Below are 15,637 nucleotides of genomic sequence, written 5' to 3'. Positions count from 1 at the left end.
ACGGATGCACACACACAGTGTCTGAATAGTGAGAATACATTCATGGGGCGGGGGGAGGGGGGTTGCATCTTTCTTCATATAAAAGCAGTTCATATCCTGATACAAGATCCGTGAACATCTCCTTGAATGACTAGGGGATCTGTTGGCTGACTCTGAAGTCACAGATAAAAAGACAGTGGCTCCAAGAAACGCTTCCTGGCGGGTATTGAGGGAGGGCACCCACCGGTCTGGCACCTGTGGGGTCGTCAGGTCCAGTTCTAGAGGTTCCAGAATAAGTCCGACAGGCTCATGTGAGAATGAAGTTTCATTTGAAACAAAGTTAAGCTGGAGGCACAGTCAGTCAGTTGAAACATCTCAACATGAACACCCTGGGTGCTGTCTCTGATGGCTGCGGTTCGTGCTGGGGGGACGCTGAAATCTCATCCAGTTAGAGGGCACGAGAGCTGGTGAAGGTCATTTTTATTGACACGAGCGAGAAGGCAGTGCAGTGACAGAGACAGAGGAGAGGCCGTGCGGGGGCCTGAGCAGGCCCTCGGGGGTCTCCTCTTTAAGCAACACTACGTGAGGAGGGGGAGAGGGAAAGAGAGTGTTGGCAGCGCCATCACGGTTGGAGTTCCATTCAAAGGTCTTAAGGCTAAGCATCTGTAGAGCAAAACACTCTACAGTCTGTTCATCAAACGCACGTCAACTCGAATGGCCGCTAGGGCTCCGGACAGTCCCCGGAGGGTGCCTGTGCCATCTGGTGGTGAACGCAGCAAGGGTTTCTGAGGCTCCTTCCTACACCTGCCTGGGGCTTCTAAGGCATTCATTTCCTCCCCACCCAGGCTTGGGTGCAAAGTTTAACAGCTGGCTTAACACTTTCACCTTCCACTTACCGATCCAGGAGAGGCAGGTCGCTGGATGGTGGTGTGATGGAGGGCGTTTTTACTCTGAGCTGGCTGAAAAAGGATTCCAGGAAAGGGCCCTGCTGTTTGGCCATACGACGCGCTGTGTGTCATAGCACTTAGGATGATCTAGAAGGCTGAAGGTAAAACAAGCCCAGGGATTGGATAACAAGAACTGGAAACAGCACTGAAACACGTGGGCCCATGTGGCTGTGGCATTTTTGGAAACCAGTGGTTTCCGACTACTGGCTACAAACTCTTGTGCACAGAGGTTTAATCTGAGGTCCGGAATATAAAGAAAAGTCTTGGAAAGAATCAAGCCAGAGGATGTGAAGGTGAGGGAGGGGAGGGGAGGGGATGGGTGACAGTGGAGCTACAATGATTGTGCGCCAGACCAGGGCTTCTCAACCAGATGTCTACGTCCGGCTGCTTCCTACAGGAATCTCCTCCTACCCAGAGGAGGAGCCTTGGCGGGTGTATGGAACAGCAACACTCATTGCTGGAGACGATGCCCTCCGCCAAGAATGTGCATTCCATCTTGTTGACCATCTTCATCACAGACTCAACCCTCACCCCTCACCTCCGTCAGCAGGGAGGGAGGGGTACAGGCACAACCTCCTTCTCCAACACGTGTCAAGGATACTCCCTGGGAAACGGGGCCTCCCTATGAATGACATCCAAAGTAAGGAACTGATGATGTAAAGGATTAGGTAACCAGCAATTTCTGGGCAATGGTATGAAGACACCATGTCGCCTTCCCTCAAAAAGGAGAAAAACAGCTCAGGTTAGTCCACATCCCTCAGCATAACTTTTCTACACTCTAAAGGTCAGGTCCAATACCCAAACAGTTTTTGTTTTCCCTAATCTCTCTTCAGCCACCAGATAATGGTTTATAGTGGAAGGTTGAGTTGGTGGTGTCTGAAGCTTGTGGTCCTCGCTTGGGAAGCCAGAGCAGCATCTGGGCAAAGGTAGGTAGTAAGCACAAAGCAGCCTGGGGCCAAGTGCATGTCATAAAAGTACAAGTAAAGGTTTGGCTCATTAAAAAAAAAAAAAATTTTTTTTTTTTTCAGAGAATCATTATAGCAAAAATCCCACAAATCCTTAAATGGGGAAGAGTAAAAGCATATACAGCCCTGCCTGTGTTGCTCTGTTACCCTCAGGAGCATGGGTTGTGGGCCCTGTGACCCCCAGATGAGTGGATCCAGGCTTCTCGCCATGAGCTCAGTTTGAATCCTAGGAGTTGATCAAGCAATGTATTCATGAAGCATTATTTTTCTCTCCAATCAGGTCTGGACTTCAAAGCGTCACACACGAGCACCCTTGCCCCTCAGGCAAAGCTGGAGGGAAGGGCCCACTGGGTCCTAGGCAGGGGCTTCTGAATCTGGGTGTTGGTGTTGTCAGAGCCCTCATCCTGCCTTCCCTGCTGGCTCAGATGGTAAAGAATCTGCCTGCAATGCAGGAGACCCGGGTTCAATCCCTGGGAGAAGGCAATGGCACCCCACTCTAGCACTCTAGTACTCTGAACAAGTGTGTGTGGCCCCTGAGGAAGGACCTTCACCTGGACCTCAGTCTCTGCTCTCTGAAGAATCCTGTGGACAGAGGAGCCTGGTGGGCTACAGTCCATGTGGTTGCAGAGTTGGGCATGACTCAGTGACGAACACTTTCACTTTTCTCCTGCCTTACAAGTGGTAAGTCCTAAACTTGGGGAGCAGGTTGGGAGGCATGTTTAAGGAATGGCAAACTGGAACATTTCAGGGACAGCTGGCAGATGCGATTCCAGGCTCAGCCCCAAGGACGAGTTGGCAGCTTCTCAAAGAGGCTGAAAGCCCCACAGCTTACCCAGGATCATTAACAGCCATGACTCTCAGCCCTGGGGAATTTCACTTCCCCCCCGCTCTGTCTGCTGCCATATGAGGCTGAATCCAGTAATGTCTCAGGCTCAGGAAGCCTGGGGGCACCCATGTAAACCACCTGAAAAAGCTGAACACGTGTGTGTGGCCCCTGAGGAAGGACCCTCACCTGGACCTCAGTCTCTGCTCTCCCGGGCAGGCTGTGCCAAGCCAGCAGCCGGGTGAGGACAGCCCCGTTCCACAGGGACAACTTAGGTCCAAGTCCTGGGTCAGGCCATGGCCACCGAGCAGGACTGAAGGGGGAGGCGGGCCCAGACAGGCGGCTTTCAGAAACGCTAAACATCTTTGGGCAGGTCCTGACCTGGCAGGTTCCCCTCAGTACTGAGGGAAATCACCACTGGGACCTAGCCTCTCTCTCTGCTGCAAAGCAACGCCAGCAACGCACAGGACTGCCACAGGGCAACGCGTGCAAAAGGTGAGTGCCCTGGATGATCCCATGCTCACTCACAGTCCAGATCACTTGCCCTCCTAACTCCGCTCTCTCCCAGGTGAGTTTTCTGAACTTCCAAACTTGCTTATCAATTTTTAGGGTCCTGATGATCCCTCTTTCCTTTCTCAGATGCCCCTGAAAGGAGCCCAAGCATGGGAACAAACGTGACCCCAGGTGACTGTGAGGCAGTGCAGTGTCCTCTGAGCATCATAGTTTAGGGACGTGGATAGCCCACAGCTGGCTCCATGATCATCGTTCTAAGCTCGGACCTTCCTCGCAGACCACAGCTCCAGTCACCTCTCTGTCGCTTGACACAGACAATCTGGAAACACCTGCCTCTTTCTCTCTTCTCTCCTGAAGCAAGTACAGTCATAGACCTGCAGTCTCTTGGTTTCTTTCCAAGTCCTACTGACTTTCGTATGAGATAAAAAGTTTAGCTTTAAAATAAGGTCAAGCACGGCTCCCAAGTGTCCTATAAATGAACCCATGCAGTGGACAAAATACAAACTTCTCTAGGGGCAGTCCCAGTGAGAATCATCATATAAACATTGCTCTTGTTACAATTATTTTACTGAGGTTTTGTGTGTGAGTGTCTATGTGTCTGTTTTGCTAATAAAGCAAATCCGGGCTCATCACCCTTCCTGCCGATGCCCCGTACCCTGAGGAATGCCACAGGAACACTTAGGAAGAGGTCAAGAAAGAAAAGAAGCAAGGGGCCTTGTGTGATGTGGCCAGTGGCATGGAGCCAGGCCAGAGATTCATCTGGAGCCCACAGGGCCCTCCCCTTCTGCGCTCCCTTAGCAGCTAAGGGCTGCAGATCACAGCCCAGAGAGTCTCTGGCTCCCCACCGCCAGTCTCCAGTTCTTGGCTCATCTCTTTGGGGAAAACAGACCTGAAGATTCCCAGCTCTAAGTCTAGAAGAGGCACCCAAAGCTATCTCAGCTGCTTTTCAGCCTTAAATGTTCGAGACAGGAAGTCAAGAGGATCTGCCCTCCCTCCAGCTCCCCTTGTCCCAAGCTTGTTACAAATGGTGATGGTACAAAAATAGACGGTGACATCAGACATAGGCTGTCCAAGGACAGGGAACACTGGGAACTTCCTGTGCCTACCGCAGTCTCTGGGGGGGTCTTGGCAGAGAAGCCCAGTGTGCTAGTACACATGAGGGGTCCTTGCTGCTGTCCCACCCGTCCCCAGCGGCTGCTGTTTCTTTCCTGGTAGTTTTCATGTTGTTACAAATATCATGGCAGTAAGAAAAAATTAAAAATGAAGGAAAATACCCTTGAGACGGCATGCCCCCCTCTTCCAAAATTCTGCAGAGAGAGTTCAGACGCAGCTCCCATCTTGCAGGGTGGGGGCGCATGCCTCTCCCCAGAGAGAGCGAGCCGAAGTGACTGGTCCCACTTGCGTTTTCTGTTGGGAAAAGCCTACTTTGAAAGTTGTTGGTCATGTAGGTGTGTGTGTGTGTGTGTGTGGCGGTGTCTAGGGCAGGACGGTAGGTTTTTGTCATCTTGGACTTTACTTTTTTTTTTTTTTTTTACAACAGACCTCTCAGCTTGCGCCAAAAATGTCTCTCTCTGACTCTGGGGACTGGGGCCTCGATATTTCAAACAGCTCCTGAGGCGACTGAGAGGACCTTCTGGAAGTTACTATCCTGAGTATCTCAGAGAGCTGTTTCTCAATGCTCGTCATCTTGGTGCTCAAGGCCTTGATGTCCTCCTTGAGCTCGAGCTTCACCTCCAGGACGGCGGCCTGCAGCGTCTGCTCAGGGATGGGGTAGAAGGAGTGCTTCACCTCCGCCAAGATGGGGCTCCGGTCCTGGGGGCTTCTGGCCTCGCCCACGTTGTCCAGACGCAGGTCGCTCTTGGTGATGCCGCTGTCGCACGAGTCCGTCTTCTTGAGCGTGGCCTCGCCAGCGGCCTTCGTCCTCTCGGGGAGCGTCTCCATGGACTCGGCCTTGGACACCTTGCTCCAGTCCTCGGTTTTCCCGCAGGCATCCTTGAAGCGGGCCCAGCCCTTGCGCTTGGCGCAGTCGGCCCCGCCGGCCTTGGGGCCCAGGCCCTCGGCCCCAGGCGCCTGCAGCCGGGCGTGATCCAGGCCCGCCGGGGCGGCCGCCGGGAAGGCCACGGGCGTGGCAGGGCTCTCTCGGACGGTGACGACGCTGGCCTTCGCCAGGCCGTGGTGGCTGTGCTCGGTGAGGACGCTGCCCTTCTCCACGTCCAGGTCGTCCAAGTCCCGGCCGCCCCTCTCTGCGGCCAGCCTGGCCTCCTTCTGCTGGCGGAACCTCTGGAAGAGCCGCCGGACGGGGTGGTCGGGCGGCAAGATCAGGGGGGCCTCATTCTTCCGCTTCATGCGCTCCTCCTCCTCCCGTTTCACGTCACTGATCTTCCGGAACACGATCTGCGGGGAGACACAATACAAGCCATGTTAAGCCAGCTGTGGTGCCAGATCACCTGGAAGCAACAGTTAGAATCGGACATGGAACAACGGACTGCTTCCAAATTGGGAAAGGAGTATGTCAATACTGTATATTGTCACCCTGCTTATTTAACTTATATGCAGAGCACATCATGTGAAATGCCAGGCTGGATGAAGCACAAGTGGAATCAAGATTTCAGGGAGAAATATCAATAACCTCAGATATGCAGATGACACCACCCTTATGGCAGAAAGTGAAGAGGAGAGTGAAAAAGCTGGCTTAAAACTCAACATTCAAAAAAAAATGAAGATCATAGCATCCAGTTCCATCACTTCATGTCAAATAGATGGGGAAACAATGAAAACACTGACAGACTTTCTTTTCTTGGGCTCCAAAATCACTGCAGCCATGAATTTAAAAGATGCTTGCTCCTTGGAAGAAAAGCTGTAACTAACCTAGACAGTGTGCTAAAAAGTAGAGACATCACTGCTGACAAAGGTCCATCTGGCCAAAGCTGTGGTTTTTCTAGCAATCATGTACAGATGTGAGAGTTGGACCATAAAGAAAGCTGAGTGCTAAAGAATTGATGCTTTTGAACTGTGGTGCTAGAGAAGATTCTCAAGAGTCCCTTGGACTGCAAGGAGAGCCAACCAGTCCATCCTAAAGATCAGTCCTGGGTGTTCATTGTTAGGACTGATTTTGAAGCTGAAACTCCAGTACTTTGGCCACCTGATGTGAAGAGCTGACTCACTGGAAGACCCTGATGCTGGGAAAGATTGAGGGCAGGAGGAGAAGGGGACAACAGAGGATGAGATGGCTGGATGGCATCACCAACTCGATGGACATGGGTTTGGGTGGACTCCGGGAGTTGGTGATGGACAGGGAGGCCTGGCGTACTGCAGTTCATGGGGTTGCAAAGAGTCGGAGGCTACTGAGCGACTGAACTGAAAACTGGTGCTCGAGAAGACTCTTGAGAGTCCCTTGGACTGCAAGGAGATCAAACCAATCCACCCTAAAGGAAATCAGTCCTGAATATTCATTGGAAGGACTGATGATGAAGCTCCAATACTTTGACCACCTGATGTGAAGTGCTGACTCATTGGAAAAGACCCTGATGCTGGGAAAGATTGAAGGCAGGAGGAGAAGGGGACAACAGAGGATGAGAAGGTTGGATGGCATGATTGACTCAATGGACATGAGTTTAAGCAAGCTCCTAGGAGACAGTGATGGACAGGGAAGCCTGGCGTGCTGTAGTCCATGGCTTCTCAGAGTCAGACAGGAATGGGCAACTGACCAACAGCACTGGTCCAGGCACCAGTGATGGGGTAAGTCTGGATCCTCCCTAGCCAGACAGTCCTGATAGCCCACAGGAATGCTTGATGTGTTGGGCATGGGAGGCCCATGCTGAATCCTGAACAGTGTAGATTGGGAGACAGGATGCCCCAGGGCAGAGGTGGCTGCTGTGCCTCACTCATCTCTCTGGAGATCCCTCTGAAGGCTCACTGAGCAGTGGGCCTTAGTAGACAGTCCGGGAGCTGAACTGAATTGGCACCCAGTTCTTCAGATTGCAGGGCTTCCTGAGCAGTTGTTTTCAAGTTTGTTTGAGAAGGTAATCCTGGGAGCTGAGGTGAGTCAGCACCCTTGACTGCCTCTCCTGGGTTGCATTTCAGGAGGGCCAAGCCCCGACCAGACCCAGGGAAGCAGGGTCCCCGTGACAGGGTCCCCACAGCACAGGGAGGGGAAAGATGGGCCTGGAGGGAGGTGAACCACCTGGAGTCCTGACAGCACGGAGGATGGGAGTCCAGTGGCTTAAAAGGGCTTAGATTGCGGAGTAAAAACATTTATAAAATGTCAATTTTCAGTGGTTTGAGTAAATACAGAGACTGAGGTATGAATCATAGCAAACTGTGGATAAACAAAAAGAGATTTTGGTTTTAATTGAATTAGACATATGTCCCAAATCTGAAACACATAGAGAAGAGTAGAAAGAGAACTCTGCCACTGACCAGCTGTGTGACCCTGGGCAAGTCACATCCTTCCTTGGCTGGACCAGATCAACAGTTCTCAAATCTAGCTGCACTTCAAAACCACGTCAAAGAGGAGGTGGTCTCTACTGAGGGAGACTTCTCCGTGGCAGGGTCAGAAACTGGCATTTGCAGCAAGCTCCCAGGTGCTGCTGACCTAGGCAGCTGAGGCCAGCGCTGCTGACCAGGCTCTCAGAACCCCAGGGCTGACAACTAGTGAGGTCACTGTGCTGTCCGTGTGTGCACCTGCTTATGCATGAGTGTGGTCACACACCACCTCTGCACCCTCCTCCCCTCCTCTGTGATGCTGAGACTGAGCTGGGTGCAGAGTGGGGTCGTGGGAGAGGAGGAGGAATGACCCCAGTGAGCCCCCAGTCCCTGAGGATGACTGAAAGGTGACTGACTGGCAGGCTTTGCAATCACTTATGCCACCTTTTTCCTCTGACTGGACAAAAGGCTGGTTTGCTGTCTGGGGTGGAGGACAGCAAGCCAAGCAAACATGTGCTGAGCACCTACTGTATGCAAGGCACATACCCATAACCACTCCATGACAGAGGAAGGCCAGGCCTTTTTGCCCAGAGCTGGAGTCTATGCTGGCACTGACTCAAGCCACTTAGAGGGACAGAGCAGCGTGGGGTCAGGAGGAAGGCCCACCCGAATGTCCCTAAAGGCCCCGGTGACGCTGATTTCCTCATAGTTTCCTCAGCCACCAGCCCCCTCCACCAGTAGCCCTGCCTGGTTTATGACAGCGCATAAAGCATGAAGATTAATGAACTTGACCATTAAGAAACTGAAAACGCAGAAAAACAAGCTGAAGATGAAGAGATATGACGAGGCTTTTTGAAAAGGCTGCTTCTTAACCCCCTCAAGATGGCCATTTCTGTTTCCTGTGGAATCAAATGCTACATTTTTCTCTCAACAGCATCAGGAACACATGGTCCATGCAGACGCAGAGTCTCAGAGGGTGCAGGGCTCCCAAAGAGACCGAGGCCAGTCCAGGTCAGTAATCACTCCCTGAGCTAAGCCTGTGTGCTCCCGGCGCCTGGAGCTAGAAGGGAGGAAAGCACAGCACTGCGCTTGAGGCAGACTCGCAGCTGAAGTACAAGGGGCTGAGTTTCCCGGAGAAGGGTCGGGGGGTGCGGGGCGGGTGGAGTCACGTGGAGTGATGGGCAGCATGAGCACAAGTTTTGGATCCCAGGCAGGCCTAGGACCATGGTCCTCAAGCTTCAGTTTCTTTGTCTGTAAAAGCAGATAGCACTACTGGTTCCCTGTTGACTCAGATGTAGAGAGTCTGCCTGCAATGCAGGAGACTAGGTTCAGGAGGGTCCCCTGGGGAAGGAAATGGCAACCCACTCCAGTACTGCTGCCTGGAAACCCCATGGACAGAGGAGCCAGGTGGGCTACAGTCCACGCGGTTGCACAGAATCCAGCATGACTGAGCAACTGACACTTAGTATCATGAGGATGAAGTTGGGTAATAGAGTCTTGAAAAGAGTTCCTGACATTCAGTAGTCGCTGAGTAAATGTATTATGTATCATTCATTGTGGGGGCAACCTTTGAGATGATTCTAGAAGGATGAGGTGGAATTAGGAATAAAAGGTGAAAGACTTGGGCAAAGGTGTTCACAGGGGAAACAGCGCATGTACTGACACAAAGCTAGAAAGGCCACCCAGCAGAGAGCCGTGTCTTCATGGCAGCAGTCCCTGTGGGAGGTAGACGAATTTGTTCAATGTTTGATGATGTGCGCTATCTCACATCATCCTTGCAGCAGCCCCAGCAGGTGTGGACAACCATCCTCATTATTTAAATGAAAAAACCAAGCTTAGGCAGGGTAGCTGACCACCTAAGGGCACTCACAGAGTGGAGCTAAGACACTGGCCATCTGAGCCCCCATCGTACCCATGTTCAGCTAGGGACATGCCTTGGTTTTAGGCAAAAGGATGACTTTTCTCTCGGATGTGTTGATTAACTCCACCCCTGCCCCACCACCTCTCTCGTAGTTTCTCTTACTCTCTGTCCATCAGCGAGCTCTCTAAAGAATTCAGGGACAGCATTGTGAAGCAGAGGGGTCTGGCCAAGGGGCGGTGAGAGACCATGAAGCTGAGGATCTCAAAGAATCTAAGAGGAGGAGGACTCACTAGGTACATTAGAACCTATTAGTGTGGTCCTTGACTTCATGTGAGAGCCAGGTTTGGAGTGGTTAAGGTGAGAAAGACCTGTGAGGACACAGGAGCTGAGTATTTTGGTTCCTGGGAAAATCTTGCCTCCCTGGAGAGTGGTGAGGCCACCAGTTATGCTCAGGGCATGGCCTCAGGTAGGAGGAGCAGAAGTCCCGGTGGATTTTGTCCACAAAGAATCTAGAGACCAGCGGTCCTCTGGGTCCATGGCACCCAGAGTGCAGCTCACAGGCCAGCCCCTCCCATGCACCATCTGCAGTTTCCTCTGGCATCAATCAAGAATGACCTTGTCAGACCCCTCAGTGACATCCCATGAGGACTGGCATCATCTCTTTCACGGGCTCCCCCTTACAGCGAGAGGATCAGCAAAGTCTTCTGTGGACAGACTAGCCTGGGTCTGTTCATCTGTCGTCAGGAAGGCTCAAACCCAAGAGTAACGAGGATCCCTTCTTCCTAACACTACCAAGTGAAGGAGACGCACCCCTTGTTTGCTGCTCAGAGAAGAGACGCTGCTGTTGTGTGGGTGTCACTGGCCTCGAGTGTTTCTCTGAGGCCATGTTTCTCATTCTCTTTCTCACCTTGTGAATTACAGGCACCAGAAGATACATCCACCCGAACCTCATGATGTGATGTTGTTTGGGCTTAGGGTCTTTGCAGATGTAATAAGGTAAGGATGTTGAGGTGAGATCACTCTGCATCAGGGTGGGCCCTAAATCCAAGCATGAGCATCCTTCCAAGAGATAGAAGAGAGAAGACATAAAACAGAGCAAAAGGCCGCATGAAGACAAAGGTAGACATTGGAGTTTTGTAGACATTGGAGTTTTGTATTTAGCTACATCACTTTGCCAACAAAGGTCCATCTAGTCAAAGCTATGGTTTTTCCAGTAGTCATGTATGGATGTGAGAGTTGGACCATAAAGAAAGCTGAGTGCCGAAGAAGTGATGCTTTTGAACTGCAGTGATGGAGAAGACTCTTGAGAGTCCCTTGGACTGCAAGGAGATCCAGCCAGTCAATCCTAAAGGAAATCAACCCTGAATATTGATTGGTAGGACTGACACTGAAGCTCCAGTACTTTTCCAGTGAATCAGCTCTTCACATCAGGTGGCAAAGACCCTGATGCTGCGAAAGATTGAGGGCAGGGGGAGAAGGGGGGACAGAAGATAAGATGGTTGGATGGCATTATCGACTCAGTGAACATGAGTTTGAGCAAGCGCCAGGAGATAGTGTAGGACAGGGAAGCCTGGAGTGCTGCAGTCTGTGGGGTCACAAAGAGTCAGACACAACTGAGCAACAACAATTTAGCTACCAGCCAAGAAATGCCATGGACTGCGGATAGCACCAGAAGCTAGGAGAGGCATGGACTGGTTCTCACAGCCTCCAGGAGGAGCCGACCTTATAGACACCTTGGTTCAAGTGTCTATCCTCCACACAGAGAATACATTTCTGTTGTTTTAATCCACCCAGGTTGAGATAATTTGTAGTCACAGCCCTAAGACTGGGTTCCTATACAGCTGCTGCTTATTCCCATCCCCTGAGTGTGGTCCTCCCCCAAAGCCCTGCCCTATTCTCTCTGTGCTCCATGAGGTCTTTCTGCTTCACTGCCCACCTCACCTTCATGTGGCTAAGAGCCAGCAGAGGTGCTGACAAGACTGGTACAAGCACCCTCCCTGCTAGGACCCTGAGGACATTTCTCGTTCTTTCTAGGCTTCAGTTGTCTTATTGACAAAACTTCTTACTTTGAGCCTTGCTGCAGTGATGTGATGAAATGACATTTGTGAGAAACCACTTCCTCCCTTCACATTCACAAGCAATGCTGTTTTCCGCTCCAGCCCCAGCTCTAAACCTGAATCTTCCCATGCAGAGCATGGCTGTATCATTGCCTCATTGACCCCTCAACTCTCCCAGCCAGAGCAGCCTCCCTCCCACCCATCTTTCCTGTGTGTGAGCCAAGCCACCAGACAGGCAGGAGGAAATGGGGAGCTGGGGACAAGCCTCCCCCATCAAAGATGCTCCAGGATTAAGATGAGTGGACCAGTGTTTATCCTCCAGCACTCCCTCAACAATGCCTCCCTCCTGTCTAGGGAAGCACTAATCGTGACCTGTGAAATGAAGTTAACACTACTGTTTCATGATTCCACAGGAAAACTTAAAAGTGAAAGATGCTCAGAACTAGGACAAATAATCCTAAAATTTATATGGACCCACAAAAGACCCCAGATTGTCAAAACAATCCTGAGGAAAAAGAACAAAGCTGAAGGCATAACTCTTCAGGCCTTCATTCACACAGTGCTACAAAGTCACAGTAATCATAGTATTGGCACGAAAACATATATAGATCAATGGAACATAATAGCACAGAAACAAACCCACACACCTATAGTCAATTAATCTACAAAAAGGAGGCAAGAATATACAACAAAGACAGACTCTTCAGCAAGTGGTGTTGGGAAAGCTGGACAGCCACCTCTGAATCAATGAAATTAGACCACTCCCTCACATCATATACAAAAATAAATGCAAAAAGGTTTAAAGACCTAAATATAAGACATGACGTCATAAAATTCCTAGAAGAGAACATAGGCAAAACATTCTCAGGATATAAATTTTAACAATATTTTCTTAGATAAGTCTGCCTTCAAAACCTATGGGACCTAATGAAACTTAAAACCTTTTGCAGATTAAAGGAAACCATCAACAAAATGAAAAGACAACTTACATAATGGGAGAAAATACTTGCAAATGAGGCAACTGGCAAAGGCATCATCTCACACCTGTCAGAGTGGCTTCATCAAAAAGGCTACAAGTAATAAATGCTGGAGAGGGTGTGGGAAAAAGGGAACCCTCCTACACTGTCAGTGGGAATGTAAATTGGTGCAGTCACTATTGAAAACAGTATGGAGGTTCCTTTAAAAGTAGAACCACTATATGATCTAGTAATCCAACTTCTGAACATATATCCAGAGAAGACCATAATTTGAAAAAATACTTGCATCCCAGTATTCATAGCAGCACTATTTACAGTGGCCAATACATGGAAACTACCTAAGAGCCCATCAGCAGATGACTGGTTAAAAATACATGGTAATATAATATATACACTGGAATATTATTCAGCCATAGAAAGGACAAAATATTGATATTTTCAGTAACATAGATGGACTTAGAGAATATCATATTCAGTGAAGTCAGTCATAAGCAAATATTATCTGATATCATTTATAGGGGGAATCTAAAAATTGAATCTACATACAAAATAAAGAGAGACTCACATAGGAAAGAAGCTCATGGTTCCCAAAGGGGAAAGGGAGGTAGGTGAGGGATAAATTAGGAGTTTGGGATCAACAGACACAAAGTATTATACATAAAATAGATAAGCAACAGGGTTTACTATATATAAATTTACTGTATATATCACAAAGGGCTGGCTATATTCAATATCATGTAATAAGCAATAATGGAAAATAATCTGAAAAATATAACTGAATCATTTTGCTGTACTAACACATTTTGCTGAAGCTAACACAACCTTGTAAATGAACTTTTTAAAAAAAGGCAGAAGATGACTTGTGACTTGCAAAACTCAAATCCACCATATACTTCTCTGCCTAAACATTTAGCTCACTCCCTACCACTTCCTTCAACCTATACTCCTGCACAAACCTGCTCACCACAGCTCTGGAAAGTTGGGACCACATTTATCTCCACCCTAAGCATAGTCTTCTGAACATTCTTTTTGCTTCTGATCTCAGACAGAGGGAAAGTAGGGGGTATTTGTCCTGTAAACAGCAGCAAAGGGAACCCTAAGGCGGGGGAGCCACTGTGGGCACTGAAGGTTGACTTTTTTTTTTTTCTACTTTAAAAACTTTTATTTTATATTGGAGTATAACTGATTTCTTATGTTGTGTTAGTTTCAAGTGTATACCACAGTGACTCAATTATGTGTGTGTGTGTATTCTATTCTTTTTCAAATTATTTTCCCATGTAGGTTATTACAGAACATTGAGTAGAGTTCTTCGTGGCATACAGTAGGTCATTGTTGGTTATTTTATATATAGTAGTGTGTACACAATCCTATCCTAATTTATCCCTCCCTCTCACCTTTCCCCTTTGGTTACTGTAAGCTTGTTTTGTAAGTCCATAAGTCTGTTTGTTTCATCAATATATTCATTTTTATCATTTTTTAACAAATAAGTGATATCATATGTGCTTAGTTCAGTTGTGTCCAACTCTGCAACCCCATGGACTGCAGTCCGCCAGGCTTCTCTGTCCATGGGGATTTTCCAGCCAAGGATACTGGAGTGGGTTACCATGCCCTCCTCCAGGGGATCTTCCCAACCCAGGGATTGAACCCAGTTCTCCTCCATTGCAGGTGGATTCTTTACCATCTGAGCCACCTGGGAAACCCTGTGGCTCATATGCTATTTGTCTTTCTCTGTCTGACTCGTGCAGGTTGACATTTCACTGCCACCACTTCACATCTGATCACTCTACCGTGTTTCCACTCCCTTCCTCAGCTGAACCTTCAACAAGAAAAGTGGCCAGTACCAAGCAGGTGTTCAGTGAAGCACCAGATATTGGGCTAAGCACTTTGTTTGCATCAGTAACCCCCTCCTCACCACCACCCAGTGACATGGACAAGGAAGTCACTCACTCAGGCAAGTCTGCACAAAATCAACACAGAGAAATCCCTTGCATTCCTATACACTAATAATGAGAAAATAGAGAAATTAAGGAAACAATTCCATTCACCATTGCAACGAAAAGAATAAAATACTTAGTTTCTTTAGGTGATATATTCCTAAAGACCTATATATAGAAAACTATAAAACACTGGTGAAAGAAATCAAAGAGGACACTAATAGATGGAGAAATATACCATGTTCATGGATCAGAAGAATCAATATAGTGAAAATGAGTATACTACCCAAAGCAATCTATAGATTCAATGCAATCCTTATCAAGCTACCAACGGTATTTTTCACAGAGCTAGAACAAATAATTTCACAATTTGTATGGAAATACAAAAAGCCTACAATAGCCAAAGCAATCTTGAGAGAGAAGAATGCAACTGGAGGAATCAACCTGCCTGACTTCAGGCTCTACTACAAAGCCACAGTCATCAAGACAGTATGGTACTGGCACAAAGACAGACATATAGATCAATGGAACAAAATAGAAAGCCCAGAGATAGATCCACACACCTATGGACACCTTATCTTTGACAAAGGAGGCAAGAATATACAATGGAGAAAAGACCATCTCTTTGACAAGTGGTGCTGGGAAAACTGGTCAACCACTTGTAAAAGAATGAAACTAGAACACTTTCTAATACCATACAAAATAAACTCAAAATGGATTAAAGATCTAAATGTAAGACCAGAAACTATAAAACTCCTAGAGGAGAACATAGGCAAAACACTCTCCAACATCACAGCAGGATCCTCTATGACCCACCTCCCAGAATACTGGAAATAAAAGCAAAAATAAACAAATGGGACCTAATTAAACTTAAAAGCTTCTGCACAACAAAGGAAACTATAAGCAAGGTGAAAGACAGCCTTCAGAATGGGAGAAAATAATAGCAAATGAAGCAACTGACTTCTCAGAAGTATACAAGCAACTCCTGCAGCTCAATTCCAGAAAAATAAATGACCCAAACAAAAAATGGGCCAAAGAACTAAATAGACATTTCTCCAAAGAAGACATACAGATGGCTAACAAACACATGAAAAAATGCTCAACATCACTCATTATCAGAGAAATGCAAATCAAAACCACAATGAGGTACCATTTC

General features: G+C 48.4%; 1 protein-coding gene and 1 long non-coding RNA gene across 4 annotated transcripts in view; one reads left to right on the top strand and one right to left on the bottom strand.

The window, feature by feature from the left end:
* Positions 1-91: 91 nt before the first annotated feature.
* LOC138415756 (uncharacterized) lies at positions 92-6,965 on the top strand. Of its 2 annotated transcripts, XR_011247395.1 has the most exons (4): positions 1,212-1,852; positions 2,172-2,572; positions 3,088-3,209; positions 4,768-5,944. It is a non-coding gene; the product is annotated as an uncharacterized lncRNA (long non-coding RNA). The 2 variants fall into 2 exon arrangements; XR_011247396.1 differs by lacking the exon at positions 3,088-3,209 and having other exon boundaries at positions 92-1,852; positions 4,768-6,965.
* The window catches only part of KCNH1 (potassium voltage-gated channel subfamily H member 1), a 418,239-nt gene continuing 407,277 nt past the window's right edge, over positions 4,676-15,637 (bottom strand). For both annotated transcript variants that reach the window (XM_069544233.1, XM_069544232.1), the window contains exon 11: positions 4,676-5,621. In XM_069544233.1, coding sequence (XP_069400334.1) covers positions 4,773-5,621 — 849 coding nt within the window. In that variant the 3' untranslated portion in view covers positions 4,676-4,772. The remainder of the gene's footprint in view (positions 5,622-15,637) is intronic.

Source organism: Ovis canadensis, chromosome 12 (assembly GCF_042477335.2).
Source record: "Ovis canadensis isolate MfBH-ARS-UI-01 breed Bighorn chromosome 12, ARS-UI_OviCan_v2, whole genome shotgun sequence".
Classification (NCBI taxonomy): Eukaryota; Metazoa; Chordata; class Mammalia; order Artiodactyla; family Bovidae; genus Ovis; species Ovis canadensis.
Note: the sequence above shows the minus strand (reverse complement) of the source record. Positions and strands in the feature narration are given on the sequence as shown.